The 27,361-nt window shown below is 42.2% G+C and overlaps 2 protein-coding genes across 11 annotated transcripts in view; one reads left to right on the forward strand and one right to left on the reverse strand.

The window, feature by feature from the left end:
- Window positions 1–15,963, forward strand: part of SEMA5B (semaphorin 5B) — a 248,524-nt gene extending 232,561 nt beyond the window's left edge. For 6 of the 10 annotated variants that reach the window (XM_090143662.1, XM_090143664.1, XM_090143660.1 and 3 more), the window contains one exon: window positions 13,196–13,734. In XM_090143662.1, coding sequence (XP_089999788.1) covers window positions 13,196–13,441 — 246 coding nt within the window. In that variant the 3' untranslated portion in view covers window positions 13,442–13,734. Of the gene's footprint in view, window positions 1–13,195; window positions 13,735–13,765; window positions 13,836–14,304 lie in introns of those variants that run through there. The other 4 variants (XM_090143666.1, XM_090143668.1, XM_031590638.2 and 1 more) reach the window with 4 other exon arrangements.
- Window positions 15,964–24,183: 8,220 nt separating this feature from the next.
- The window catches only part of SLC49A4 (solute carrier family 49 member 4), a 60,433-nt gene continuing 57,255 nt past the window's right edge, over window positions 24,184–27,361 (reverse strand). Inside the window, exon 9 of the mRNA XM_031590641.2 lies at window positions 24,184–27,264. Within this exon, the coding sequence (XP_031446501.2) occupies window positions 27,149–27,264 (116 nt within the window). The 3' untranslated portion in view covers window positions 24,184–27,148. The remainder of the gene's footprint in view (window positions 27,265–27,361) is intronic.

Raw genomic sequence — 27,361 nt, forward strand, 5'->3', positions numbered from 1 at the left:
ATGGGAGGGAAGCAGCAGACATATTGGGATTTTCAGAGGCTTTTAACAAAGTTTCACAGGATGTATTATTCTACACGCTCTGTATACCTGGGTTAGCTAATAAATTATTAAGACAAGTAAAGAGCTGGGACCTGATCCTAGAAGCTTCAAACTATGACAGTAAAACTTTCAGTTATGTGAGGAGTTGTGACAAAGTTAATAGGAAGATGCAAGTGAGAAGGTCTTCTGGGAATGAAGGTGAGAAAGGGTATCACCTTATTTCTTACATAGCAAACAATGAAGGCAAAAGACAGGTGGTTTGTTTATTTTTTTGTTTGTTTTGTTCTGGTTTTTTTTTTTTTTTTTTTTTTGTGGGAAAAGTATGTCATTGCAGGATTGGCTTTATATTAACATTTTCTTCATAATTTATACTATCTTATTCCATCAGATCATGCTGAAGTGGAAAGAATAGTTAAAATTTAGAAGAGAATGAGGTTGTTCCCAGAACGATCTTGATTGATTGGGTAAATGGATTCTGAAAAGCAATGTGTCTGTGCAAAGTGGTACAGTGGAGTAGGAGTAATAACAAAGCTGAGCAAAGTTTAAAATAGCAGCAGATTAGTTAATGAAGTATCAGGAGGGAGTTGACCTCCTTGATAGATCCATCTCTGAATACTCGATCTAGTGTGTAGCAACAGTGAGCAGCTGCTAGAGACTTCTTTTGATGGACACAAAATGCATAGGCGCTGGATCTAGTTTTGAAAATCTAGTTTATTTAGAGGAAGGCATTAGGTAGCTGGGACTGCATGAGTTAGGCTCGAGGAGAAAAGATTTGGGCATAATGACACACCAAATGAGGCTTATTTACAGAACACTGGGAGGTGAAACAGTTCAGGTGCATGAACCTGCAGTCATTTTACAGGCAAAAACTATATGTTCAGGTGCAAAGGCTACTTGCTAAGTTATATTCAGAATGGTGAACAAGGCAAATAGATTTTTGGAAGAGGTAAGATTTATTTATCAAGTGGAGCCCCTTTTCTCTGTTCATGTAAAATATTTCCTTGTGTTTATCTTCTCTATTGGTCCTCCTTCCTTAAAGTCTTGCCTGAAAATTTCTTATTTAATAATACAAATTCACCACTCCTCAGCGTTGCCTAGAAGAACACAGTGTTAGTGGAGTAAGCGGAAGGTGCTGTGTGCTCTGTGCTGTGTAATTACAGAGCTTCTTATTAGCCAGCTTTATATTTAGGAATAACTGGCAGAGTTTTCTTAGGGTCAGGAGGGAATTTTTCATGCCTTCAAGAAATGTGTGGTTTTATTGTGATGCTTCACAATTAACATTCAAGTGATGAAGGAGCTAAAATTTACCTCCTGGAAAATGGGAGTTGGATTGAGCTTGTATATGAGCCCATCTGAATCTCAAGTGTGTTCTTATGAAAGAAAGTGAAAACACCTGAAATTCCAGATTCTAAAACCAAATAAGTATACACAGCAGATGCAAATAAAAAAATAAATAAAAATCCCCAAACATTTTTAGTTGGTGAAAGCAAAAGAATTGTAGGCTTTTGCATGTGTGTGTGTGTGCATGGAGAAGTTAATATACCCGTGATCAAGGAAAAACATAGCATGCAGGCTGTTTTTCAGTAACAAAAAATGATGATACACAGTGATGTGATGGTAGCAGAAGGCTGAGCATATGCAAAAGCCTATTATTCGCATTCTTTGATAATACTAAGCCTTCTGCAGCCATCTTTAGTTTATTTTCATCTTGAAATATCTCTGCTCTCCAACCAGCAGGTGAACACAGTAGAAAGTTTGGCAACGTTGCATTCAAATGTACAGCTCTGAAGGCAGACTCATAAATCAAGGTGAATTTTATATGAAGGCAGATTTTAATGAAGAAAGTGCTAGCTGATCTGAGCCTTGTTGGGCATTTCAGCCTAGCAATGCAGTAATGCAGATCAGATGTAAATATCATACATAATGGTGACCTATTGATCATTTCGCTGACGCTAACTTGCCTAGGCAGTGTTTTGCAGAAGAACATGTTATTTTTGCTGGCTGGTTTTCCCTTCCTGTTTTACTTTGTCAGGAATGCTGCAAGGTTTATTATTAGCTATTTTAGCCATCATGTCTTAAAAGATTTCATGCATATGCATTTACCAGCAGCGCGTTGATTTTCATTTGTTATTCACAGATTGTAGGAGAGAGAACTTTTGGGTCACCTAATAAGCAGTTCATGTTTCATTAATTGGTTAAAGTTCATACAGCACTCTGACAATATTGAAGTCTGTGCAGAACAAGAGCATAATGAAATAAAAATTATCTACTCTTCACATTTTGGCACAATGGGCTACAGAGCCATCTATGATCTACCCAGTACTGCCACAATGATTATTTAGAATATAGCTATCAAAGCAAAGGGAAGATCCTCTCTTTTGACGTCTTGCTTCAGCTAGTTGGTGTCTTACTCATGCAGGTTGCTTATTTAGCATCATGCCAATGGAAAGCCAAATGATCCTGCAGTCGAAGCAGGAGGATGTAGGGTCAGTGTTGAGCCCTGGAGAATTAGGAACTGCGAGCTGCCGCACATGAAGAAAAGGATTGGACTGAACATCATCTTATTGCTAAATCCTCTGCCAAAAAAGAGAGCCAATTTTTTACTCTACATGGGATATGGACAGGCAAAGGCATCTGCATGTTGGTCCAAATCCAAAACGCAATGGCCTTTGGATCAAGCCAGATGTGATTAGTGAGAAATAAAAGTTTGCAGGATGGTTGTGATGATGATTCTGCAGATTTTCTTCTTGATTGTACTGGACAGACTTCCCTTTGTCCTTCCTTCCTTAAGCCTAGTCATTAGTCATGCAGTCAAACTCTTTCTGTACTGTTGCCTCAACTAAGCTAGGGAAGCACTCAAGCACTGCATCTGTTCCAGGCATCACTGCTGCTCTCGCAGACACTCGGGGTCAAATACTGAAGTTGTGCTCAAGCAAAATAGTGGTTTGTGTTGAAGAGTAAATATATGTGGGGGAATGTGAAGTAAAAAGTGAGAGAGATTGCAGGAAATGGCAGTGAAAAATGGAAACTAAATATTTTATGTTTCAGCTTGTGCCTTAATTTTCCAGGAAGACACCAGAAAAATGCACATTAGATTGGGTAGGACTGTGAGTCCTGTAGTTGCCCCAAATTATATAGCAAATATAAATTCACCTATCAGGAAATGGTAGAATATTCACTTGATTTCCTGGAACTCCAAATAAAATAGAAAATAGAATGAATATTTTTTAATAAATTGAGAACAATGCTGTTGAGAATCAAATGAGAATGCAGATCAGATATCAAAAGTCTCTAGACACTGTGATCCACACTTAGTAATCACAAATAATTCATGGCAATAAAATACGAGTGTGGAGGGTTACGAAACAGAAACCAATTCTGTGTTCAGAAGAAGAATCCTTCTGAATAAAACAACAGACTGAGCGTTTGGCATGGCTTCCAGCATTGCAAAATGAAGTAAAGCTCAGGATATAGGAAAGTGGATGTCCGTATGGATTTTAAATGTCTCTCTCTTGGCGATGGTCATTTTTACTGCCACTGAAAATCACACCTATTTTATAGCAGGGAGACAGTCAATGGTTCTAGTTTAAATGAGCTTTAACTGCCATCAATGCCAGAGGAATGTTTGTCTCAGTCAACCTTGGTCTCTGAGGATGTTTGTTTCTTTCTGCCATGGAAAACATAGGGCCTTTGTGTCCTATTGCTTCATTTAGTGTGTTACTACTTCAACTAAAATTGGCTAACCCATTTATTTATAGTGATCGTAGCACTTAGACTGATAGCACTGTGATAAGAGCTTTGTCTCTTCCCAGTGGCCCTTTCACTGTGCATCATGCAGGTCCCAGGAAGTGCCTATAAAGTTGAGACGTAAGCCAGCAGTTATGAATCCCAACATAGCCAGTAAGTTACCAGCAACCTTCCTTAAGTATTTGCTTGAGCTGCACGGCATTTTAGAGAGAGATTTAGCTGATGTAATCAGCTAGAATAAAATAAATACACACATATATACAAATACAGTATATATATAGAAACATAGATTTTGTTCCCAATAAATTTCATGTCTTACAAAGACTATTTCCTCTGAACAAAGTAGCATTTAAGAACATTAAGTGCTTGAATGGTAGAGTACACATTTTTAGTACTTACTGTGAGTATGGTATTATTTGAAAAAGAATAGTAGGGGCAGGGGGCTGTGTTGGCAAAGGAGCATTGTGTCCTTTCTTGTATGATCCTGCAGTCGCAAATATCACTTCAGGGGACTCTCGATTTGCATAATGCATGCTAGGAAGAGAGAGCAGGAGAGCTTACTGATGGGGAAAAAAGGATTAAGTGGTGCATCTCAGTCAAACTCTATTAGTGTCTTTTCTCTCCTTTATATCATTGGGTCGAGTCAAATTGAGCAGTCAAGCGTGCCTAGAGGTGTGGGTGTCCAGAGACAGCTGTGCCTGTGGAGCACTGTGCATCTCTTGGAGATGTCCTCACCCCAGGGCAGGACCAGCTCAGCAGGCTGCTGTGTGCATGTCACAGATATCACCCTCATGTAGATATATTATTTAAGAACAGGGGGAACTGCCAATTTGAGCAGTTTCCTTGCTCCTGTGCCCTCCGGGATGCAAAGCAACTACTGCCAATGGTCCCCCAAAGGAAATTAGTTCCCCCTTCATCCATTCTTCATGAAAGCTCTTTATTAATTCACAGGACTATTATTGCTTTCTGGGAGGTGAGAATCCACTTTGCTAACCTTTGCCTACCGTTTTGTGAGAGTCCAGCTTTGTGGATGACTTTTTGTTTTCCTCTTTCGGCAATATTGAGAAGTTTTAAATCATGCTAGGGATAGATGCTTCATATTTATCCTGTTAGGTTTTCTGGTTTGGGCTTAGCCTTCTCTCCTCCTCCTTGTATGACCAGGTGGATCCGCTTTGCACTCAGGTCAGGATTATGGTCTGTGCTGTTCTCATAGTCTATGCTAGTCATCATGGATGCTCGCACCAACTTTCTTTAGGGCTGTGTTGCAGGAGTTGTGATGATGTGTGGGCATGAACAAAACAGGTTTGTAGGTAGACAAGTTTTGCTTGATTTTGATTATTTTTTTATTCAGATCAAGGAATCAGTGGAAAAAATCTCAGGTTTTTGAGCATATGACCTGCTATTTCAGACCTGGACAGCTGTGTTCAAAAGTTCATCTGACTTTTCCAGCTAAACTAGGGGATCTAATAATTGATATCACTTTTGTCTTGCAATTTTACCTTTTCTAATTTCTCAGGGGTTTACATGTATCTCCCCTACCCACTCACCTGTGCTGGAAGGAGAATTAAACGAAGAACTCTAGGAATGGGGATAACAAAACCACACTGCATGGAAAGCTGTGTACTTACATGACTTCCCTCTACTGGCCAGAACGGGAATATTTCAAATACACCCTAGTCCCATTTGCTAAAAATTAATGGTTCTCCCTTGTTCCGGGTTCTTGAAGTGCTTCTTCCCTCTCATCTCCACAGAGCTCTGGCTGACACTGGTATGCACAACACTCACAGTGGGAAATCCTCAGTGCCTCCAACATACGGAGGAAGAAATAATTATGTGTTTGCAGAAGAGTTTAAAGGGAGCCATGGAAGCAGGGAGCTAAAAGTAAAGGCAGAGGAGAATATTGGACAAACAGTAAATACCAGAAAACATAAACGTAGTGTTATACTTGGAGAGGACCTGCCTCACTATTCATCTGGAATATCTCGACTAGCAAATGATAGATATTTAGGTAGAATTCTAAAGAAATGGAGCTGCATACATACAAGATAGATAGTTGTGTCAGTGTTCAGAACTGAAGCTTGCAGAAACGTTTCAGCCATTTACATCTTCCTCCAGTGCATCGTTTTTATGTGCACAACAGGTTTGGCATAGGGAAAGCAGGCACAGCTCTGCCTGCACTCTCCTGTAGACAGGAGGATTCCTCATTAAGTCAGCTCTAACGCTGTCCTGAGATTTGGCACTAAGCATGTGAATAAAGGAAAAAACTGAAAATCAGTGGAGGAATGAATCTAGATGGACTGTATCCCAGAGCCTGTGAGAACCAGCTAATGAACAACTCCAATTACCTTTATAAATATCACAGACCTTGGGCAAACTCCCAGTACCATGAAATGCAAAGGTAACACAAAAGCGTTTGTAAGAATGCAGGCCAATTTCCTCCCAGCTAATTGAGTCATTTTTAAGCTCCTCAAGTGCCATGCACTGAAGTCACACAAGTAGCTTTAATAACTCTGTGTGAGAAATACCATTTGGATTTGGGGATGAGACAAAATATCTGTTAAGCATACGTTCACAGTCAATAACATATTCCTCAACATTCCCCATTCAGCAAAGCATATCAAGGGAGTGTTAAACCCCAGTTGGTCTTTAAAATTTGGCAGAGTCGAGGCCACAGCAGAGAATGAAACCAGGAGAAACAAATGGGATTGACTCGTCTGTGCTTTTAGTTACGGTGGTGGAAACTCATTGAAACAAATCTGTGTCAGTGTTAATATCTGAAACCTGCACTAATGTTGGAAAGGCAACATATCACATACTCTGATGAAATGAAAGGTGCTTAGGTGGAACTGACAGCTGAGTTGGGACCATGATCCTGAGAAGGAAGAAATCAAACACGATCACTTTTTGCACAGTTTCAGCATTAGCAGATGAAAGAAAAGCACCAGACTGAGCTGCATACGGGCAGATTCTCAGTTGGTTAAAAACTGCAGCTTCACTGGTCCATAAACTTAAAGAAAAGAGTGTGCTATAGGTGTCTGAAATAATCCTGTGACATGTAAGTACAAATTGGTTTGGACAGGAACGCTGCTGCAGAGATTGAGACTTGGCTAATGGACTGTAAACATCGGGCAATTGTTAATGGGAACATAGGGGGCTATGGGGAGGAGTTGTTCGGGGCACTGCAAGCAGAAATACAAGGTTTGGATTTATTTAATATCTTCATTAATGAGCTTGGAGAGGGTGCAATCAGTGTGTTAATTAAACTAGCAGAAGAGACGAAACTGGGAGGTGTTTCAAAAAAATATCCATTGGTATAGAAATAATGGAAAATGACCTGGAGAAGGGTAAGCGTAGAGAGGAAATAACAAGGTAAGATGCAGCATGGGGAGAAAACAAAGCAATCTTGAGGAAAATAATCAAAAAGGAGCAGTTTAGAGGGTGGGAGATACTTGGAAAGCAGTACGGCTATGAGAGATTGAATAGAGCTAGCAGATGGCAAATTATGCTTAGTTTTAACTTTTATTTCTATTTTTACTACATCTTTTTTTTTTTTTTTCTTTGCACCACTGCAGTTACACCTTTGCAATTCTCAACTAAATGTAGTGCTGCAGGCTGGCACTGCTCTGCATGACTTATGTTTGTAATTCACCACCATAAGTGGCTCTGAGATCATCCGAAAGCTCAGGGCTGTAACTGCAGCAATACAGGGAAAGCTGCATGAAACCGAACCCAGTATGGCCAAGCACCTGTAGGTGATGCTCTGCAAGTGTTTAACTTACTTGCTGTTTTAGAAAGCAGTGATTGTACATCTGGTGAGTTGATAGCACGTCCAAGGGCAGTTGCTAAACTTCTGTGGTGATGCTGTTCTGTGTGTGAGGGACACAGTAAGTGGAGAGGCTGAATGCACCAAGGCATAACAGGGCAGCGTGGAGACAGATTGCACCGTCCCACACAGCTGAGGTCATGTCTGCTGTATCTTGTGCACCAACTATATTGGGAAGCAGTGTAGGGCAGCCCAGAATTTTCCTTTTGTATCTGGGCACCACGTCATGGGTGTTGCCACCACCAAACTGCTGTCAAGCCAGAGGTAAATAACATGCTCAGTGCTAGACACCTGCACTTGCCAATGGGAAGACTTCCATTGACTGCAGTTCCTTGTTAAGAAAAAAAAAACATGGATCTCGTTCTAAGCAGGGACACATTTTTGCCTTATTATTACAACATGCAGTTCGTTTTGTCATCGTACCCATGCTTAAAGTCAGAGATGTGCCAAAGTGTCTTTCTGACAATGGTCCTTTATGTTGCCAACTCCGAAGGTTTTTATAAGCTTTAAACGGCAGTAATACAACCTCACTCCCTCTCAAGTATGAGGATAAAATAGCTATTTTCAAACAGCTATAGAAAACTGTAGCTATTCATTTTCTTATAATTGAACGTTAGTTCCATTGTTAATCTGAGCACATCTACAGATGCTGGCGTCATTTGGGGGCTGCTTAATTTATTTACCAATAACAGTGAACAAAGAATTTCCAGTCTAAAAATGCAGTAAGCTTCCATCCCAGACGAACGTGCAATCATAAGTTTAGTGTTGCAGTGGGATTTCTTTATATCTCTTTTTGAAAGGAAATACCTTCTTACAGAGAAAATAGATTCTTCATCTGTACATCTACATTCCCCTTGTAATCCTGCAAACAACCATGTTGAATCTGTTGGAAAAACTCAACGCATAAACCCTGGCTGGTGCTACCTTTGGCTTCAGTGTAAAAACATCAGGTAGGGTAGTTTGTTTAATGTAATGCATTACGTAGATTGGTAAGAAAGATCCAACAGAAGGATTATTACAGTCTTATAAGTCACTCGTAGTTTGCAGTAAATACACAGGTCTCATAAGGTCCTTCTGGCATAGCTTGAGAGACACAGCAGAGTTGTGGCATCGGGTTGATCAGAGGAAGGGGAGCATGTGGGTGGGCCAGACATCATTTGTTTTCTTGGTGTTGAATTTTGCTGAGAGAGATTATTTTAGTTATATGGTTTATTTTATTGAAACGCGATTATTATGCTAATTATTTCCAAATTTACTGGTTAATTATAATTCTGAGCTCTCTACTTTGGTGCTTCCAGAGGTGTACAAGCTGTGGGAAATGTTTCTTAATGTATTTCTGCAAACCTAATTCATTTGGCTAATGTTCCTAGAGCACAAAAAGTAATGTCCTTTAACAAGAAGGCATGGCTAGCTCCATAAAACGGCTGATCTGTATCGAAAAGGCATTTTGCTCATTCTGATTTCACTGCAAGAAACAAACGACTTTCAAAGAGCACAGAAGAAACTAAATGTTGGATCTTGCATTCATTACACCATTGCATAATTCCCTTAAGCCTCCATTTTCCTGAGGGCTGAGGGGGAGTAATGGCCCTCCAACTTTTGCTACAGGATGTATGCTGGATGCTGTTTCAGGAAAATTGGAAACACTACTTTAGTTCTTTTAGGGCTAATTGTGCAGCTGAGTTCAGTGGGAATTCTGTCCCTGATTTCTGCAGATGCAAGGATGCACATGGGCTTGATTTGGGTGTTGCCAAGAGAAATGGCTTGACTTTGGAGTTTCTGTTTGGTTCTTTTATTTTTGACCTTTGTCTATGTCTGCAGTGGATGATGAGGGTTAGCAGTGACTGGAGTTGTGACCCTTTGTTCCTTAGTGCCTGTGCTCATTCTGTGCACAGGAAAAGGGGAGGATTGGACACACCCTAGTGTCCAACAATTGTAAACAAGCTTGAAGATGGAAACTTGGGGCTAAGAGCTAGATGGGGTGGTTTGAAGCTCTCTGAGAAGGTCACCCAACTTTTCCTTTCTTTCCTTTTACCTTTTTAAAGAGGAAAGTGTCATGGGTGGGAAGTGGAAGAGTTGAAATACCACTTGGCAAAAGACAGTAGGGAAACTGTTGAGCTGGGGAGAAATCTTTGCCCTGCTGACTTCATGGGGACTGTGGTGCTGTGTAATTGGTGATAAACCCATAAAACTTTTGGGAAACCTGCTGACTCTTCCCTCACAACACCTCCAAAACAGAAAACAGAAATTTGGAGCTCTATGCAAGCACTGATGTTTGCATGATAAGATTAAGGAAATCTTGTCATTGCCTGTCACCCTGTGGGAACTGTTCACTAGGTAGCCTTTTTTTTCTGCTATCAGTTATATGTGCATCAGATGCTTTTTGAAGCTTCCTTTTCACATTACCTTGCTGAAAACAACAGGGAATTCCTTTTAATTGGGCATGGAGAGATCTTTTCAAAGTGAAGTTTTGAATTTTTCATGATTGTTTATTGAAAATTGAAACATCTGATCTGTTTATGCGTGTAGGAAATGTTTATACAGCTTTTACATGCAGCTGTAGGATGGGAGTAGTACTGAAAGTCTCATAGTGTTACACATGATGATATGTTGATACATCTGGGAGAATGTAAGCAAGTAGGTCAGTGGATTATGACTCAATGATTTGGAGCAGAGGCAGAATTTGGAGGAGTAGTGGCAAGGCTTTGCTGGAGAAAAAGCAACAAATGGAAAATATGAGTGATGACTTTGGCTAAAAATATCAATGGTAAAAGCGGAACAAAATTAAATGTATGCATATGGCCCAATGCAATCAAGTTTAACACGCCTGATGCTTGGCTTTGCCTTGGGAAAAACAGCCTGTGCGTGTATGTCGCTGTTTGAGTTCCAGAGGAAGAGCAGCACGTGAGGGGATAGCAACAATTTTTGTGTTAAAGTGTTTCAATTCTAACTAATTGCTAATATAACAGCAAGAGAGCTAACTGATTCTTTATGCATTTCTGTTAATATTGAAAAGTTTTCTGCTGTGCTTGGCATAGGCATGTAATTCACTGGTAACAAGATTGGACCTTTTGATTAGTTGACAGATCGCACGTAATGTAGAAAGCTGCTGGTGTTTTACATTCTCTTAAAACCATATCCATCTTAGTCCATCTCAAATTCCAGTTTGACAAGGCAGAGCTCCCACGTTACAGGAAGTTTTTCATATATTAGTCGTGTGGGAGAAGCTGAAGTTGAGCCTGCTTTTGAGCAATCCACTGGGATCTGTTAGTGCATGCTGCTGGCCTGTCTTCTGCGAAAAAAGTTCCTGAATTGAGGTCAGTGATGAATAGACCAGAAAAAAATGAATGATATCAAATATGTTGTGATGGTATGGCTCATCCAGGAAGGATGGAAGCAGGTAAAATATTTGATTGATGCATGGTGAGTTTCTAGTTGTTCATTGAATGGATCCTTTTTTTCTAACCACCACACACTGGTTTTCACAATAGCTAAGTTTCTGTTCTCTGTTCTGCAACAACCAGAATCTTCTTTCTTTCGAAGAGATGATGGGACCATAATGAGAACCTGCAATCCATTTCTCTCAGTGTTTAAAATACAGCTGTGAATGTCAGCTTAGTTACTGCCAACACAGATAAGTCCCTACAAAGGCAACTTTTCCTTTGGTACCTCCAGGTACGGGTGAGAGCACCTGCAGGTGCAGCTGAGCTCTTTCATCCCACCTTGACTCCAGCAAGATGAGCTTGTTGGGAGCCTCTGACCTTGGTGGTGTATCTCATATAGTGCTGGGGATACTGTCCAAAAGGAAAGCTGTTGGCTATCTCTACACTGTCACAGTAAGGTTGGGCAGGGCAAGAGCCAGGGTTAGAGCTCTGAATGAAATACACAGGAGATGTAACCACAGGGAGATGTAACACAGAGCTTCTCTTCTCACACAGAGCATGCATCAGGATGTGTGCATTGCTATAATTTGCTGCTGCCTAATTTTCCTTCTTCAAAATATCAGGCAATTTCTAGGGCCAGGCAACCTAATCACCTATTTATTAAACTGAGACAGACAATAAGTTTGTACAGGGAAACGTGCAGGCAGTGCACATTGATCACAATGATTTAGGACTGTACTGCCTATGCAGTTTTTCCAGAGACAAATTCCTTGCAGCTAATTGCATTATAAATTCTCTTAAACCCTTTTCAGAAGGTATTTCCCTAAGATATAAGCCCTCAATAAAACAAAACAAAAAAAACCCAAGAATGAAAATGATAAGAGCAAAAGAAAAGTTGTGGGCTTTTTTTTCCCCCTAATTAAATGTTATACGAAAGTAAGACAAGAGATTAAAAAAAATGTATGCAAATAGCATTAATTAAATGCTAATTCTACTGTAAGGGACTGGTCTTAAACACCATGGGACTTGTTGGAACTCACACAGATTTTCCAGTTGAAAGCCAAGAAAGATGAATCCTGAGGTTTCTGTCCTCAGGTTGAGATGGTTTGTGCCATTCCAGGTCAGCATTTTGATGCCAACAAATTTCAAACTGAAGGGGCTGTAATCCTGACACCTCTTGAGTCTTAGCTCTGCCAAAAAGTGAGCCAGGCAAGTCCAGGACTGCCTTTGGGTGTGCCGAGGGAGTGCAGCAGTGGGGATCAGCCTGTCCTCTTGCCGTGGTGGTCTGTGGCCATTGGGTTACACTGCCTGTAGTGGGCATCCTGTGCTAGAGACGCTGATAGGAATTCTTTGACACCATGTACAAATACTTGTTTGTTTTCCAGAGAGCAGTGCCCCCAAAGACTCAGTGACAGTACTTAGCAAAATGAGTTTTTGCAGGCGATCTCAATCATTTTTATCAAGCTGGGTCAGAAAACACTGAAGCACAGAGAAGTTAATTGAATTTCCCAAGGAAGCATAGAAAGCAACAGAAAACTGAAACTGGCTTCCTTGTTTGCCAGCCTCCAGCACAAAGCAGCAGACTGTTGCCTACACTATTTTAATACTTCTTTGGGTGACTGGGAGCAAAGCATGACATTTCTTTTCTTCCTTTCATATTGAAAGGCAGAAATTCTCATTCCTTGGAAGTATTTGTCATTTTGAGCATGCTTGTACAAATTCTCTCTTAACTCCTACAAGTGCTGTGCTGTAGGTCCAGGCATGGAAAGATCCCAGTCAGACCAGGAGGAGGCTGGATCTCCTCCTGTTTCCACATACAAGATGTTTCAGGTAATGCCCGTTCCATAGAAGTTTTTCAGCTATTCAGTAATTAAACAGCGTCTGTGTCAGGGTACTTTTGCCACAGGGAAGTCTTTCCTCTTTATGTCTTACATAAAATGGGGAGGCACAGTTCCCATGGTAGCTGTAGGTGTGAGACTGATATTGGATTAGAAGAAGGTATCTTCTTTTCTTCCTCCTCCTCTCCCGCTCCCCATGCAGTAAAATTACTTGATTAAATAGAAATTGGGGCTTGAGCTGGGTTGAGTATGAGCAGTTTATGGAACTGAGGTGTAGTGGCTTCCCCAGAAGTACTGGGGTAGCAGAACCACCATTAGATCCTGGACTGGCCACCTCATCTGACCTCTCCATCTCTCTGCTCCAGACAGGAGATGCGCTCATACCTTCCCTAAATGTGCTGTGCCTCGATCACGAGGATGCTGTAGCAAACAAAGCCTGTGTTGACCCTCAAATCAAAGCAGTGAGTTCCCTACTGTACTGCATGGCAAACCTTAAGGATGTGTGTAGGAACATTATAGGTCAGAGACAAGAAGTTGAAGCCAGGAGCTTGTTGAAAAATGTCGTTACAAATGTTGTTAGAAATGTCTACAACCAAAGTTGTAGACTGTAAAGATGAAAGAGAAAGCTTCATACAATCGCTGCTTCTTCCAAAACAGGATTTTATCCTTGTGCAGAGGAAAAGCCTGGCATAGCAATGGGTTTTAATCTGGGGACAGGGGAGGGATGCTAGTGTGAAAAGTAACAGTAAATCTTGCAAAAATCAAAGGGGGGAGGAGGGCAGGGGAAAAACCCCTCTACATTTTTATGTTAAAAGGGGTGTTTCTGGTTCTCCTTTTTATGCTGTTGTTGACAACACTTGTTTCATGGTTGTTGAAGTATTTTAAGTCATTTTAGTTTTTCCAAAAGTGACCATGATTTGTTACTTATACTGTAGCTGACAGAAGTGACACACTTAATATCGGGGGGTCCAAACCTGGATATCTACCAATGGAGATGGAGATCAGGTAAATGCACACCTGCTCTGCCAAAGAGAAAAAGCCGCCGTTTGGCAGCTTCTTTGAGAGGGAGCTGCAGGCTGTAACGTCAGAGCTTTAAAGAGATTAGACTGAGCACTACCATTAACCACCAAGGTCCGTGTAGGCCCAGCATGGTTCTGTGTGACGCTGATGTTCAGACAACATGCCATCCACCAGGAGACTGCGGGTCTCTGGAGAGGGCTCTGGGTTGTGGCCCTAGCAGTAGCTGAGCACAGATGGAGCACAGTGAGGAGACCTGGCAGGAGCTGTGGTCCCTGCAGACTGCCCCATAGTGACCTCGAGGTGCCGTCTTACTCTCCCAGCTGGAGGGAAGGCAGTGGTGGCTGCAGCAGAGGCCATGCTGAAGAAGGCAGGTGAGAGGGAGGTGTCTGCAGGTAGAAAGGAGTAACTGTGTCACACCGTGGCCATGCCTGTCATTCCCTCTTCTCTTTTACAGACACTTAACAAGAACAACTTGATACCAGATGACAGGACCAACTTCTACCCCTTGCAGCAAACCAACGTGTACACGACAACCTACTATCCCAGTACACTGAATAAATATGACTACAGGCCTGAGGCCTCCCCTGGAAGGACCTTTACCAACAGCTGATGATGGACAGATCCTGCAGGACTAGATCACTTCCTATATGAATTTTTTTTTATTGATTTTGTGGACCAAATACTGGCCCAGCCTCTAGATGTAAATATTGTACAGTAGGGTCTTTTTTTTTCCTTTGGTTAATTGTATTTCTTGTAAACAGCACATCTCCTTACAAGGACACGGACCATTCTGCAGAGCTTTGTGGCTGTTTGGTTGGAGATGGCTCTCACTACTGCAACTTTTTATGGCTGGAAGATCAGCATCGCTGTCCAAGGCTGATGTCAAGGAGCTGGCTGTGGCCGTGCCACCACGCAGCAGTACAAGTGCATGTGGAGTGACACAGGAGGCGGCCTCCTGGGGCGAGGAGCATCCTTCCTGGGACAGAGGAGCAACAGGGCATAAGATGAGAACATGGAACAGACCACGCAGGACTCCATCGTGCCAACAACTTGAAGAACGTTTTCCTTTTCATTTCCTTTTTTAATTTTGATTTTTTTTTTTTACAGTTTCTGCAGAAAAAAAAAAAAAGGAAAAAAAAAAGTAATTTTATAGGGCAACGTTCCTGTATCTTCAACAGAATCTTTTCATACTGCAGGAAATAATCTCCACCGCCTTCTTTGGTAATAAGCAATTGAGCTGGTGAGAAACAACACACAAATAAAGCGCATTACCCAAAGAAGCTTTCTAGAATGTTTCCAGTCTTAATTCAAAGAAAATTATACTGGCAGTGAGATACTGAGGAAAGTAAATGTTGGAATAACATCGGAGACATGAACTTGGAATGCCTAGCAAACAAAGATGTTTATATCCCTGGAAAAAAAAAAAAAAGTGATGATTGCCACACAAGAGCCATAGGCTTTTTTCTTTCATTCTTTCATTTTGTTTCTGACACAGTGTTAACTCTTTTTGTTCTAGCTTTGATCCTGATTGTGTCCGCAAGGAAAGACAACATTGGAGGCCGTGCTCTTCTTTGTGGGAAATCACCATGCTTTGGGCTAATTTTTACCTTTCTTTTATTGTTGGTTTTTAGTTTGTTTACTTTTCAAAGAGTGAATAATTCTGACTTTGCAGGGGAGAGTGTTTTGTAAGGAATGTTTCCATAGTCTGACGTGACCCAGAAAGTCTGCTGCACATTCTTATAGTGTCTTCCAGTCAGTACTCTATGAAATAGTAACACGGCTGAGTAATGTGCATTGTTTGCCAATATTTCCTTAATTTTTCTGAACAAAACCAACCCAACAAACAACTGCTGCTGCAGCTATTGAAGTGAATTGGGGCAGTAGCGTTATTAAACAATATATCCAGCCTTGAAATGTAATTTTGTGTACGTGTGTGACTGTGTCTATGAGAACTGTATTAGTTTAATGCAGAAGCCATGTTGTCTACAGCCAGATGTTTGTCTGACATAATTGTTTGGCAAAAAGGAAACTTATTGCTGGTGCTTAATGTACAATTACATCAAACGTGTTAGCAACGTGAACAAGTCCACCACTGTTATCATTCAGTGTTTCTAAATATTTATAATGAACTCCTGATGCTAAGGATTTTAGAATGTTGCAATACCAAGCATGAGATAAAAGTACACCCCGAAATGCGCATGAGCTCCACATAGTCCCGAGCTTGGATTTGTTGTCTGCATCTTACACGGATGACTGCCATGCCCACACATGGCTGTCAGCTCGGCTGTGTACTCAGCTTTTTGTCTTTGCTTTCTTTCAGATTTGCCATAAGCCAACAGTTTCTCAGTGCTGTTCCTTTGCAGTTCTTGTTGGAGGTCTGGCCGGGGCCACGTGTTCTTCTCTTTCATGCAGGTAGCCAGTAGGAAATGAAGAAAGGCTCATACAAGTGCATTGCTTTTCCTTCAAGGAAAAGCCGGTGTGGCTCTATAAGCCTGTGTTACGATTGTTTGACCGGAAGGAAAGCAATTTTTAAATTACTTTTTTTTTTTTACTTCAGTTTGCAGTGATTGAAGGCTGTAGGATATTTGTAATGAAGTGGGGTTATTTGCACTGCCTCAAGGATGCCTTAGGCTCAGTGGTGCTTATCATTTCCAGCAGCTGTTCTTCTGATTTAGCAGCTCACCCTGCTTCTGTTTCAGCTTCACCAGGTGAAAGAGAGGGAACAAAACTGCCTACTCCCCACAAAACACTGGAAATCTTGGCTGTAAGTCATTCCAACAAACATGTGGCCCAGAGGCTGAATGCGTTTACTTTGGACTGCCTGGCTGGAATTCCTCAACTCTCAGTGGAGGAGTCAGAAGAAGATGGGGCTCCCACAGTCACGCTCACTGTTGTGAAATTTGAGCCACCTTTGAGCTTCCCTTTCAGCACCGACACATTCTGCCGTCATCGTGCACATCACAGAATTGCAGCTGGAGTTTAGGGGATGTGAGTGAGTCAAATCTTGCAAATTTTTTTCATTTTCCATTTTTCCTTTGTATTTTTTTTTTCTCTTCGCTTTAAGCATTCTTCCATGCTTGGCTTTTTTCCCCAAAGAAAGCTCCCATATCGCAGTTAAAGTTACTTAAATGTTCAGCTCACCATGATGGGTCATTACTGCCATTGTGCTCAGAAGGTGGATATTTTGTTAGCTATTGGAGGGCAGATGCTTTAAGGGTGGTACATGTGGTTATCACTTCGTTGAAATGCTCTTCTTACCAGCCTTCCAAATGGACCCAGTCCTTTTCATGCAATGGGCAGTCACAGCAAGGGTCTCTTGGCGGCTCCATTCGAGCAGAAAGCAGAAGCCAGGAGAGAGCGCGGAGAGAGAGAAATCAGAGCACTTATTACTCAGTTACTGTTTGCATGAGGGTGCAGTTATTTAAGGATCATGTAAATGTGGTGTGAGGGTTGCGTTTTGTTATGAACTCTCTAATGTGTGGCAGGTTAATGACACAAATACATGACATTCTTGCTGTCCAAGTAATACAGCAGTTTGATCGCTAGATCTGCAGTAGCTGTAGCAGGTTGGACTGCTCATGGCTGCTGCTAGAGTTTAAAAGTTCCTAAGTTCAGCTTGAACTTAGGAAACAGCTTGAACTACACTGGAAATGCACTTAATTGGGAAACACTGCTTCCCAATGAAACCATCTAGCTCTCCTTTTTCTTTCACTTCTGAGAGAAGAGGAGACCCTGGGTGGTCACAGGGTTGGTCTGGAGCCATTGGTTCTGGGGAGGATTCGGGCATACAGCGCACGAAACGCAATGGACATAAGACAGTGGAAATCTGACGGCCCAACTTTCAGCAGAAACACCTATAGTGGGATGTTCCACACCCAAATATGCGAACTGTACAGCTACTGTAGGAGAAGAATTTGTAGTGTGCTACCACCACTGTTCCTAATGCCTTACTTGTAGAAAAACAGATAACAGAGTTTGCTTTTTGAAATCAACAGAGAGCAGGAACGGAGTCCTCGTCTGATGCAGATAATTTGATGCCTCCAGTGTTAATCTGATGCTGAGTCCACCTGGGGAGGAAATTGCTGTCCACTGAGATTGATTTATTCTTTATACCAAATGTAGTGGGGGGAGAGTTTTATATATATATAAATATATATATAAAATGTAAATGTAAAGTTTGTGTAACAACTTGCTCTTTTTTTGTAATAGTGTATACATCTATCGGTGGATAGGTACAGTATATATTTATAATATATACACACTCTATATATATATATAGCAAAATGCCTGCAGAGGAAACTTAAAATAAGAAAGGCAGTGCTGGTATTCAAATGCCACAGGGACAAACTGAAGGAAAAAAAAAGTACAAATCTAGTGTCCTTTCCATTAGGGGGTAACAAAATATGCTTTTGAGGTAAATGAAATATAATTTTTTAATTGAAAAAAAAATTGATTTTTCTAGTTAGAAGTGCTGATTCTCCCCTAAATCATTCTGGTTAAGAATGACTGAGTAAAGGATTCTCGTTACTGCTTATATTTTCTGAATAAGCCTCCTGAATCTCTCATGTGTATCACTCTGTTGTTTTTGTAATTATAAGTAGGGAGTAATTGTGCAAAGAAAATTAAAATAGCAAGTAGAGTAACAAATAATGTACCATTAGAGTAAAGCATAAACTACAAGAACTGGAACAATGTCATCTTCCATGTTAAGAAGTTAGCAATTGCTTTCTGAGTTATTGATCAGCATCATGAGACTGGCCTTATGGGGACACAAATAAGTTTAACGCAAAATTTAGGGTCGAGAAACCCCGAAAACCAACGGCTTTTGGTTTCAGAGGGCTCCAAACAAGGCTGCGGTGCAGGGGCAGCACCCTATGGCAAGGGTGCTTCTGAGGAGGGACTGGACTCATATGGGGGATTCTTCCCTTTCAGCTTGTAAGGAGAAAACCTGAGAAGGCTGCTAGAGCAGGTTTGGGCTGGGTGAGGAGACCCACAGGTTTCGGTGCTGTGCGATTGCCTTCAGAAGCGACCAAAAACCCCCCTGTGGGGAATGGGTCCTTGTGGGGTCATCCACCCTCAACCCTTCTGCCCTGAAATCCTCCCTTTGGGCCACTGCTTCTGCTCTGCCTCAGCTGCAAACCCACTCCTGCCATGGGAGGTGCGTGTGCAGTTTAAGAGCAGCATTTGGCTTTCTAGAGCCCCCATCCTGCTTTGCTTTGAACCCAACCATTGCGAGAAACATAAAATGCCATGAGGCTGCAGCCCCGCTCCCACAGAGGCTTCAGGGTGTGTGAAGAGTGAGATGGGGCCAAGTGTGTGATGGAGGTGGGGGCACAACAGGCACAGGGCTGGGGGGAGATGTGATTGGAACTCTTGTCCCAAACAGAAAACCTGGAGCGTGTCACTGGACTCTGCAGTGGAGGCACATCACCCTTCCTATGCAATTGAACTCGATGGTACTTTAGTATAAAGGTGACCTAGACTGTAATCACTGCCTTTAGACACTGTGAATTTTTTTGGGGTACTATGTATTTTTATATATTGTACAATGTAAAGAATAATTCAGAAATAAAACAGAACAATCTGGCATGCTTGTGGGTTATTTTCCTGCCATGAGGAGCTGCTTTCTGCATGAGGTGCCCAACAGGGGGAGAGCAAAACTCATCCCAAGTGTAGGTGCCAGATTTGGGGACATGGGAAGCAGGGCATGCAGCCGTTGCAAGCTGGGGGTGCTGCAGCTGCTCCTCATCCCCTGCACTGAGATGCAAATAGTTCCAGAAATCAGGGGGGACACACTCTGATTGAAGGATGATCATGGCCTCTCACTGTGGGATGTTATAGCTCCACTTGCATTTATTAATCAAAGTAAAGACCATGAAAAGTGACAGAGTCAGGAACATTTTAGTTTATGTTCCGATGCAGCTCGAGACTTATATTGAAGTTTTATACAGAAAATTACACCATAATGTCGTAAAAAATAGATTGGATTACTAATAACCTGAAACGTGCTGCACCTGCATACATAATACTTTAATCCTACTAAATCATAAGCTATCATTTGGGTGTTTTCATGTTCTCAAGTGTGCATACAGGAATTTCTTTTCAATGCAGACCATTAAAAAGTAATTGAGAGGCACAAGATCAGTAAAAATAAACTTGCTGTGAATAAGATGATTGATTTTTTTATCCAGTTACTTTGCACCAAAACACAGAGGGGGCACTTCTGAATGGCTTTGTTTTGTAGAGACACCTCTGCACACAATTAGAAAAAAGCAGCACGTCGGAGCCCACTTCCAATTTCCTTGAAATCTGTCTACCGCAACATTTTTTCCTAGGTGCTAATTTGATTCATTAACATAACAGCTTCACTTGCAGCCCTGGCACAGTTTGCTCTCCCACCTTCACTCCACATCCCAGGTGCACCAGTTTACTTTTCAAGTTCTTACCAGTGTAGAAAGCAGGGGTGCTCCACATTCAGTGCAGATGCTTTGCTTGGAGCAGCAGCTGTAGGATGTCCCAGCACAGGGCTGCTTGGGGCTGAGCACGAAGAACACCAACAAAGGAGAAAACAGAAGGCTCAGTGCACTCCATTTCTATGTGCCCTCCAAGCAATCTGCCAGAAATGCTCTGGGGGCAGAAGATCACCCCCCCACATACCCCATCCCTCTGCATGAATCCCTTTTGCTGTTGTTCCCTTCCTCCCCCCCCCATCAGGGAACACTGCTGGGTGCTTTGTAACCACTGCAAAATGGGTGAGTAAAGGTCAATTAGCACTAAATTACATTATCAATAACAAACTGTGCCAGCCCAACCTGATGTCCTCCACTGAAGAGGCCCCCCAGTCCTGTCTCTGCTTCCCGTGGGGACAGCTGTGGCAGTCCAAGAGGTCTGTAATGACAGTCACAGTGCTTACATGTGTATGGGATGGCTCCAGGAGGTTCTGCATCTGTCCTGCACTCCCATGTTGTCCATCCCAAGCTTCTGGTCAGAGGCTCCAGCCCACAAGCTCCTTCCTGCACCGTTCCCAGGGCTTCTCCCTTTCCATAGTACGTGCAAGACTGCACGCTCTCAAACACACAGCTCAATTACCAAAGGCTTTGGAGAGTCATTAAAAATGCTGTTTTGCTAACAGCTGAAATGCATTTTGACGTGTTTTCTTTAGTTCATTCATACAACTTCACTCGTGTGGAATTGTCACTGCACTCTGCTTAGCAGCCAAGCCTCAGGTTAATCACAGCAAAGCAGCTTTCAGCACTGCCCCACTCTACTTCCAAACACCAAAGCCCCACCCAACAACCACCTCACCTCACTCCCAGCACTGAGGTGAGGACAGGCAATGCCCTCCCTCCAGTCATCAGACATGGGGAGAACCACACAGCCCGCAGCCATTGCCCACTGCTGGGGGAACGGCAGAGTGCTCCGCTTCCCTGCGCCGGGTAATGAACCACCTCCAGCAGCACCGTTTGATATTTCTGTGATGTGAAGCATCAATGGCCACGGAGAAAATCATCCCCATCTCTGCAGTACTTAATTTACTGTCACAAGCAAGCGCTGCGCATGAGAGGCAAAGCGCCGATGCACTCTTATTGCTCTGGCAGCAGCCACGTTATTGTTTTCTGCTTCCAACATTTCTTAGCAACAACAAATTTTTTGAAGGGCTCTTCACAGAAATTCTCTTTTTGCTGCACCCCATTTACATGCTCACATTGCTGTTGGCTTCACTTGGACTGGGGCCTCCTCATGCTGTGGGGTGGCCACTTGGCAGGTGCCAATGGCTGGAAAGATTAAATAGAAAGCAGGCAAAGCATCTCCTTGAGCAAGGCCGAGGAGAGAGGGTTTGCCAGCTCACAGGTCTGAGCCACACCCTGGCCCTGATCCCTCCAGCACAGATTGCTGCAGCACCATGGCAATAAATACGCCTGGGAGCAGTGTGGCCTCCAGCTCCCATATATAGGCTGGAAAGAGGTTGCTGCTAAGAATAGCTGGGCCCAGCTCCTCCCCACCACCAGGACTGACAGAGCCTTCCCGACACTGAAAGGAGGTGATGCTATTTTAAACTTGTCCGTGGCTGGGATGTTATTGAAGAGCCAGTCCTAGAACATAAACACGGATCCCAGTTGGGTCTGTTTCAATCAGGTGAAGAATAAACATGAGCAAAGGGATGACGAAGGGTGGCCCTTTCAAAATAGCAAACCAGACGGCTCCCAGCATCTTGGGACAGGAAACCAGAGCCAGAAGGTGCTCTCTGCCCCAGGGTTGGGGCTCAGCCCTTCAGACTAAGGATGCTCCACTGTGCAGCAGTACCTTCAGTACTTTTCATTGATTTTCTAGCAGAAATAAGCGAGTCCCTCGGGGTGCCATATGAATTAATGAACACTGATGGTGGCACAGCTGAGTGACTTCTTTAATGTGCAACAAGCAGTATGTAAAGTGACAAGCACATCACGACGAGATTCCAGTGTTAAACAATACAGAGGGCGTGTTATGCTGACAGGTATATGGTGGTTTAAACATTATTTTCTGCAAAATAAAAAATATATCGCATCAGAATATCACAAACAAAAAGTAAAATTTGCCCTAAAATAAATTTATTAACTCACTTTAAAAAATTACAGAAGTAAAACGCATGCCAACTGCAGTGAAGTGGGTCACAGCAGGAGTGCAGCTCAGGACCGAAGGCCCCAGGGCTCAGGGCAGCCCATCAGCACATCCCTTTCTCCCACTGACTTCCCTGACCAAGCCCAACAAACCACTCGGTTGAGCACGAGATGTTCCTAACATACCAGGATCCCAAATGGAAAGCAGCAGCCAGCGCATCTGTGCAAATATTTGCTTTTTGCCGCTTGTCAAAACTTTGGGCCAAGCTACATTTCCTCCTCTATTTATTAGTTTCATCTGCATTGAAAGACAAACTGTAAAAATTACAAGCAGATTGACAACATCTGATTTTCACTGCGTCTGCTGCCTCTCATGGAACCCGGCTCCATGCCCTGAAATGATGCTCACTGGTGAAGCAAGCAGACTCTTAGCTGCCTCCGACACCAACTCCACAGCAGGAACAGCCGCAGCCCCACATGCATCCAGACAAGAGCATGTGCCATAGCCTGGTGCTTTAGGAATACTGGGAACAGCGACACTACCACCAAATCCATATACTTGATACAAGACCCATACAGGTGTAGCCAAACCTTGCCAAATTATTACCAAAATCCATAATTACAACAACAAAGAAAATCTAATGAAATAAGCCCCAGCTGAGTGCTTTTGTTGTTTTTTTTTTTTCCCCTTCAGATGCTAATTAACATTTGAACGTGATCTAAAGTAAGAAATGAGGATTAACAATTAAAAATCTGCTGTCAGAGCAGTGCAGGACAGCTAAATCCATTGTGCTCACCGCATAATCCCTGCTTATATTCCAGTCAATCCTCACACAGAACAGCACTTCCCTTCCCAGTAACAGCCGATATATGAATACCAATCCAGTTTATTTACATTAGTGTCTAGGCAATGCATTACTATAGGATAAGCCAGAGATTGATATCTCTCTCAGCACAAAACTTCACGTTCTATGTGGATTTGATCAACTCACACGGTACTGCAGTGCTGAAAGGCCCTACAGAAACCCCACCCTCCCACATTACATGCATCAGCCTGTCCCCTCAGAGCTACAGACACAGAATGGGATTTTCCAACCCATGTGAAGATGAAGACGTCCCACTCCCACAACTCCTGATCCATTGGATGGTTTGGAATAACTCAGCAGATGCTGTGAACCTAAATCCATACCACACGTAAACCCTATCTGTTTGACTTCTCAAGTGCAGGAACTGGGAGCATGGAAGCTCTTCTCCACCACAGTCCCTGCACTGCCACCAACACAGGGGAGCAGGAGGGAACTCAGCAAAGCGAAGGAATCAAAAGGAAATTCATGGGTAAAAACAGCAAACAGACAATAAACAGCAGCATAAGCAGAGCCAGCTTCTACTAAACCCATTAGCAATATGAAAGCTAGCTATAAAAAAGCCAGTAGAACCGAATTAAGAGTTATTAGTAATATAAACAGAAACACAAGCAGCAGACCAGAGTATAACTACTTGAAATGAAGATGTTTTAAAGAGAAGAGAATGACCACTGTGCTTCTTCCCGGCATTTTCAAAATACAAATAACTGTGGACATTTTATTTTAGAGGGCTCTGCACTGCTGGGTAAAAGTGCTCTTTTGGGCCATGAAGAGAAGCAAAAAAGTTATCCAAGAAATAATCCCAAAGCTTCAGTTGGGTTACTAACACAAAATGGACTGCTCCACCACAGGAGGATGCTGGTCCTGACTTACCGGCAAGCACATTCACAATCCCCACCTCCTGTTCCAAGCCTTGCTAGACTTGCTAGTGTAATAAGAGCACAGCACCTGGAGATTGCATGTCTGGAATGCAGGGTCCTCATCAATTTGAAGTCATTTGGGTGCCATCCTTTGGCGTTCACTCAATTTCCATCAGATTTCAATCCGATTTCCATGAGATGTTCTGGGAAGTCAGATTGAGGCCTGCAGGCACAGTGCAGGTCTCCAACAGTCTTCTTGCACTGCCCAGCTCTAGGCAGCAGTTCAGTTTTCTGTGCAGAGGTACCGAGGGCTGTAATTAAGACCACACATTACAGTGCCCAAGACAGATGCTCAAACTCCTACCAAATTTCAGGAGAGCAGTGAGCAATTCACAGCAAATCAGGAGAACACTCAACAAGGTTTAAAACAAGACCTTCAGTCTTCCTGACAGTAACATAGTCTGGATCTGACAGCACTGACAAATATTTTGAATTGTTCACTGCTTTCTGGAACAGAAGAGGAAGAGGTTATAGTCTGAACGCTGCCTCAGGTGCTCCTTCATCTCAAAATAGCCTGGACAGCAAAAAGATTAGAAACCTCTGTCACTTGGGACAGTGCCTGAATGGTACAATTTTCACCTTAATATAGCTACAGTAAATTGCAGACGTAGAGCTCTGAAGAGCCATCCACGGGTGCAATTCTACCATGACAATGTAACTCCAATCAAATTCTTGGCAAGCAACCCTAGTTTTCAGAAGACAATAGGTAGCAGCAGCTACTGGATACTGAAACCATTCGAGGCACTGAAACATAGTAAAAAGAAGTAGGGCAGTTAATATCATCCATCTGAAAACAGCAAAAGGATGATGCCGGTGGTTCTGAATGTAATGGTTAGATTGATTAAGTTATCTCTACATAAGTTAGCTCGACTGTCTACAAAGAACCACTTGCAAGGGGAAAAAAGATCATTTAGTAGCTGGTACAGGCAATGAGCTAAGTCAATTTTCTGTTACTTACTACAGTAAATACATCCATCGCTCAGAAAACATAAAAGCACCTGCCATGAAACAGCATGCTTATTTTGCTGCACAAATACACTCCTGAGTTGAAGGTATTAATGGCGTATCCTCTCCGCTAAATGAGAAGAGAATGAATGGATACATGTCTGAAAGGTAGTGCTCAGATCAGGTTTTATTTGAGTGAGTTTACAGTGTCTGTATCACTCAAGAAAGACAGAGAAGAGCCCCACGTAGGAGCAAAGGGCGTTTGATTCAAACTTCTATTGACACAGAACTCTGCACACCAACCTCCTCCAACACGTGCATGTGCTCCGTATTATAAAACAGCTACAGTAGGAAATCATTCACCCCATGAGAAGAAAATTCATGTCACAGACAGCCCATGTATGTATTTTCATTCACGGCAGTGACTGGTTTAGCTACAAATAGTGGCATACCTACCATCCAGAGACAGGAATACATAAAATAAACCTATGTAAACACATACCCTTATACAACTCATATATATATTTATAAAGATATGTAAAAGATATATATAAGTTATATTTGTGCATACATAGATATAAACATGCAGACACACTCGCACACCTAACACAAAGCACAGCACACACACACAGGGAATACTGTAAATGATGATGAACTGAAATATAAGAATAGAATTAAGAAATTATTAGCAAGTTTAAAATTGAGTTAAAAAACTATTCCAAGTGTCTTCAATATTTACGTTCAAGTAAGGGCCACAACGACCACAAATTAGTTCTGATAAAAAGAGCTGGCATTATGTTTCCCGTGTTATGCCAGAACTCATGAGATATTTCTCATTGTCATTTCGCTATCAGGGTACCCCAGCAAACTATAAACATATTTTAGGAAACTGTGATTTTAAAGACTTGGATTAACAAACAATATTGCTTAGGCACCCTCAATTGTAAACTAATCTTAAAAAAACATGCATACCTTAAGAGTACCAGAAGAGAACAACCAGGACTCAAACATCCACACCAACAGTACTTAACTGTGTGAACAGGTCTTCACAGTACAAAAGAACAAAAGGCAGTACTGGAGATGGAGCATGAAAAGGTGAAACAGTGGCAGCCTTTAAAACTACAAAATTTACCAAAAAAATGACTCTACAGTAAACTTCTGAGATACCACAGGTGCTGTGTGCCCATACAGAACCATGGTGGTACTTCAGAGGCAAGTGTTGTGCAAGTCATGTTTCAGTGGCAGCTACAGCTATCATTTGGATTATACATGCACCAGGGTGACAAACATACACCTAGCAACATTACAAGGATTGTTTTGCTATTTAGTATGGCTAAAAACCCTGGTACCAGTGTCTTATATCAGAAATCACTTTATTAGAATGTAAATGTAGTGTACAGCACCAAATTATTTTAGCTTAACTGTTTAATGGACACGGTATATAAATGACTGGCAATTTGAAAGACAGATCTTTAATAAAAAAGATTTTTCCTCTTTTTTGTCCTCCTTTCCCTTTTTTTTTCTTTTTCTTTTTTTTTTTTTGAGATTATTCACTGTTCCTATTCTGATAGAAGACTCAAAAGTTACCAGTACCCCAGTGCTTACAACTTTGAGTTGGCTCTCTCTCTCTCATATACACATACACACACACACACACACACACCTCACTGCTACATGAACAGCCTTCAAATAGAGAAACCCAGGTCAGACACTGGAACCTGTACATCAGATATATTCTCCTTGTGCACTTCAGGCATCTTTATGACCACTCAAGTTGCACATTCATCTGCCAGTAATGAATGCAAATTGAGTGGGCTTGAATGTAAGAAACATCCTGTCCTCACCTTTACTAATAAAGCCACAATTATATCTTGTATTTTTTTTCCCCTCTGGCCAGCTGTGCAAATCCAGGCAGATGTGCAGACTGCAAAAATCAACTCAGTCTCTCCCAACCTGTCAGCAGTCCTGTGTTATCAAACAGAGACCACAACGTCGAGATAGAGTCTGTCGTAGGATTCCCGGAAGCACAGGATGAGGAGCAGGCTGAGCAGACACGATCCTGGGAGGCACCAGTTGAACCAGGAGAACTCTGGAAAGTAGAAGACAGAACCAATCTTAGTTATTGAACATGCTCCGTGTTTAAAGCTACTAAGACTTCTAATGTTGTCAGTTAGAAACATGGCTGG

The sequence above is a fragment of the Phasianus colchicus genome, chromosome 7, assembly GCF_987193195.1.
Source record: "Phasianus colchicus chromosome 7, bPhaCol1.hap1.1, whole genome shotgun sequence".
Lineage (NCBI taxonomy): Eukaryota > Metazoa > Chordata > Aves > Galliformes > Phasianidae > Phasianus > Phasianus colchicus.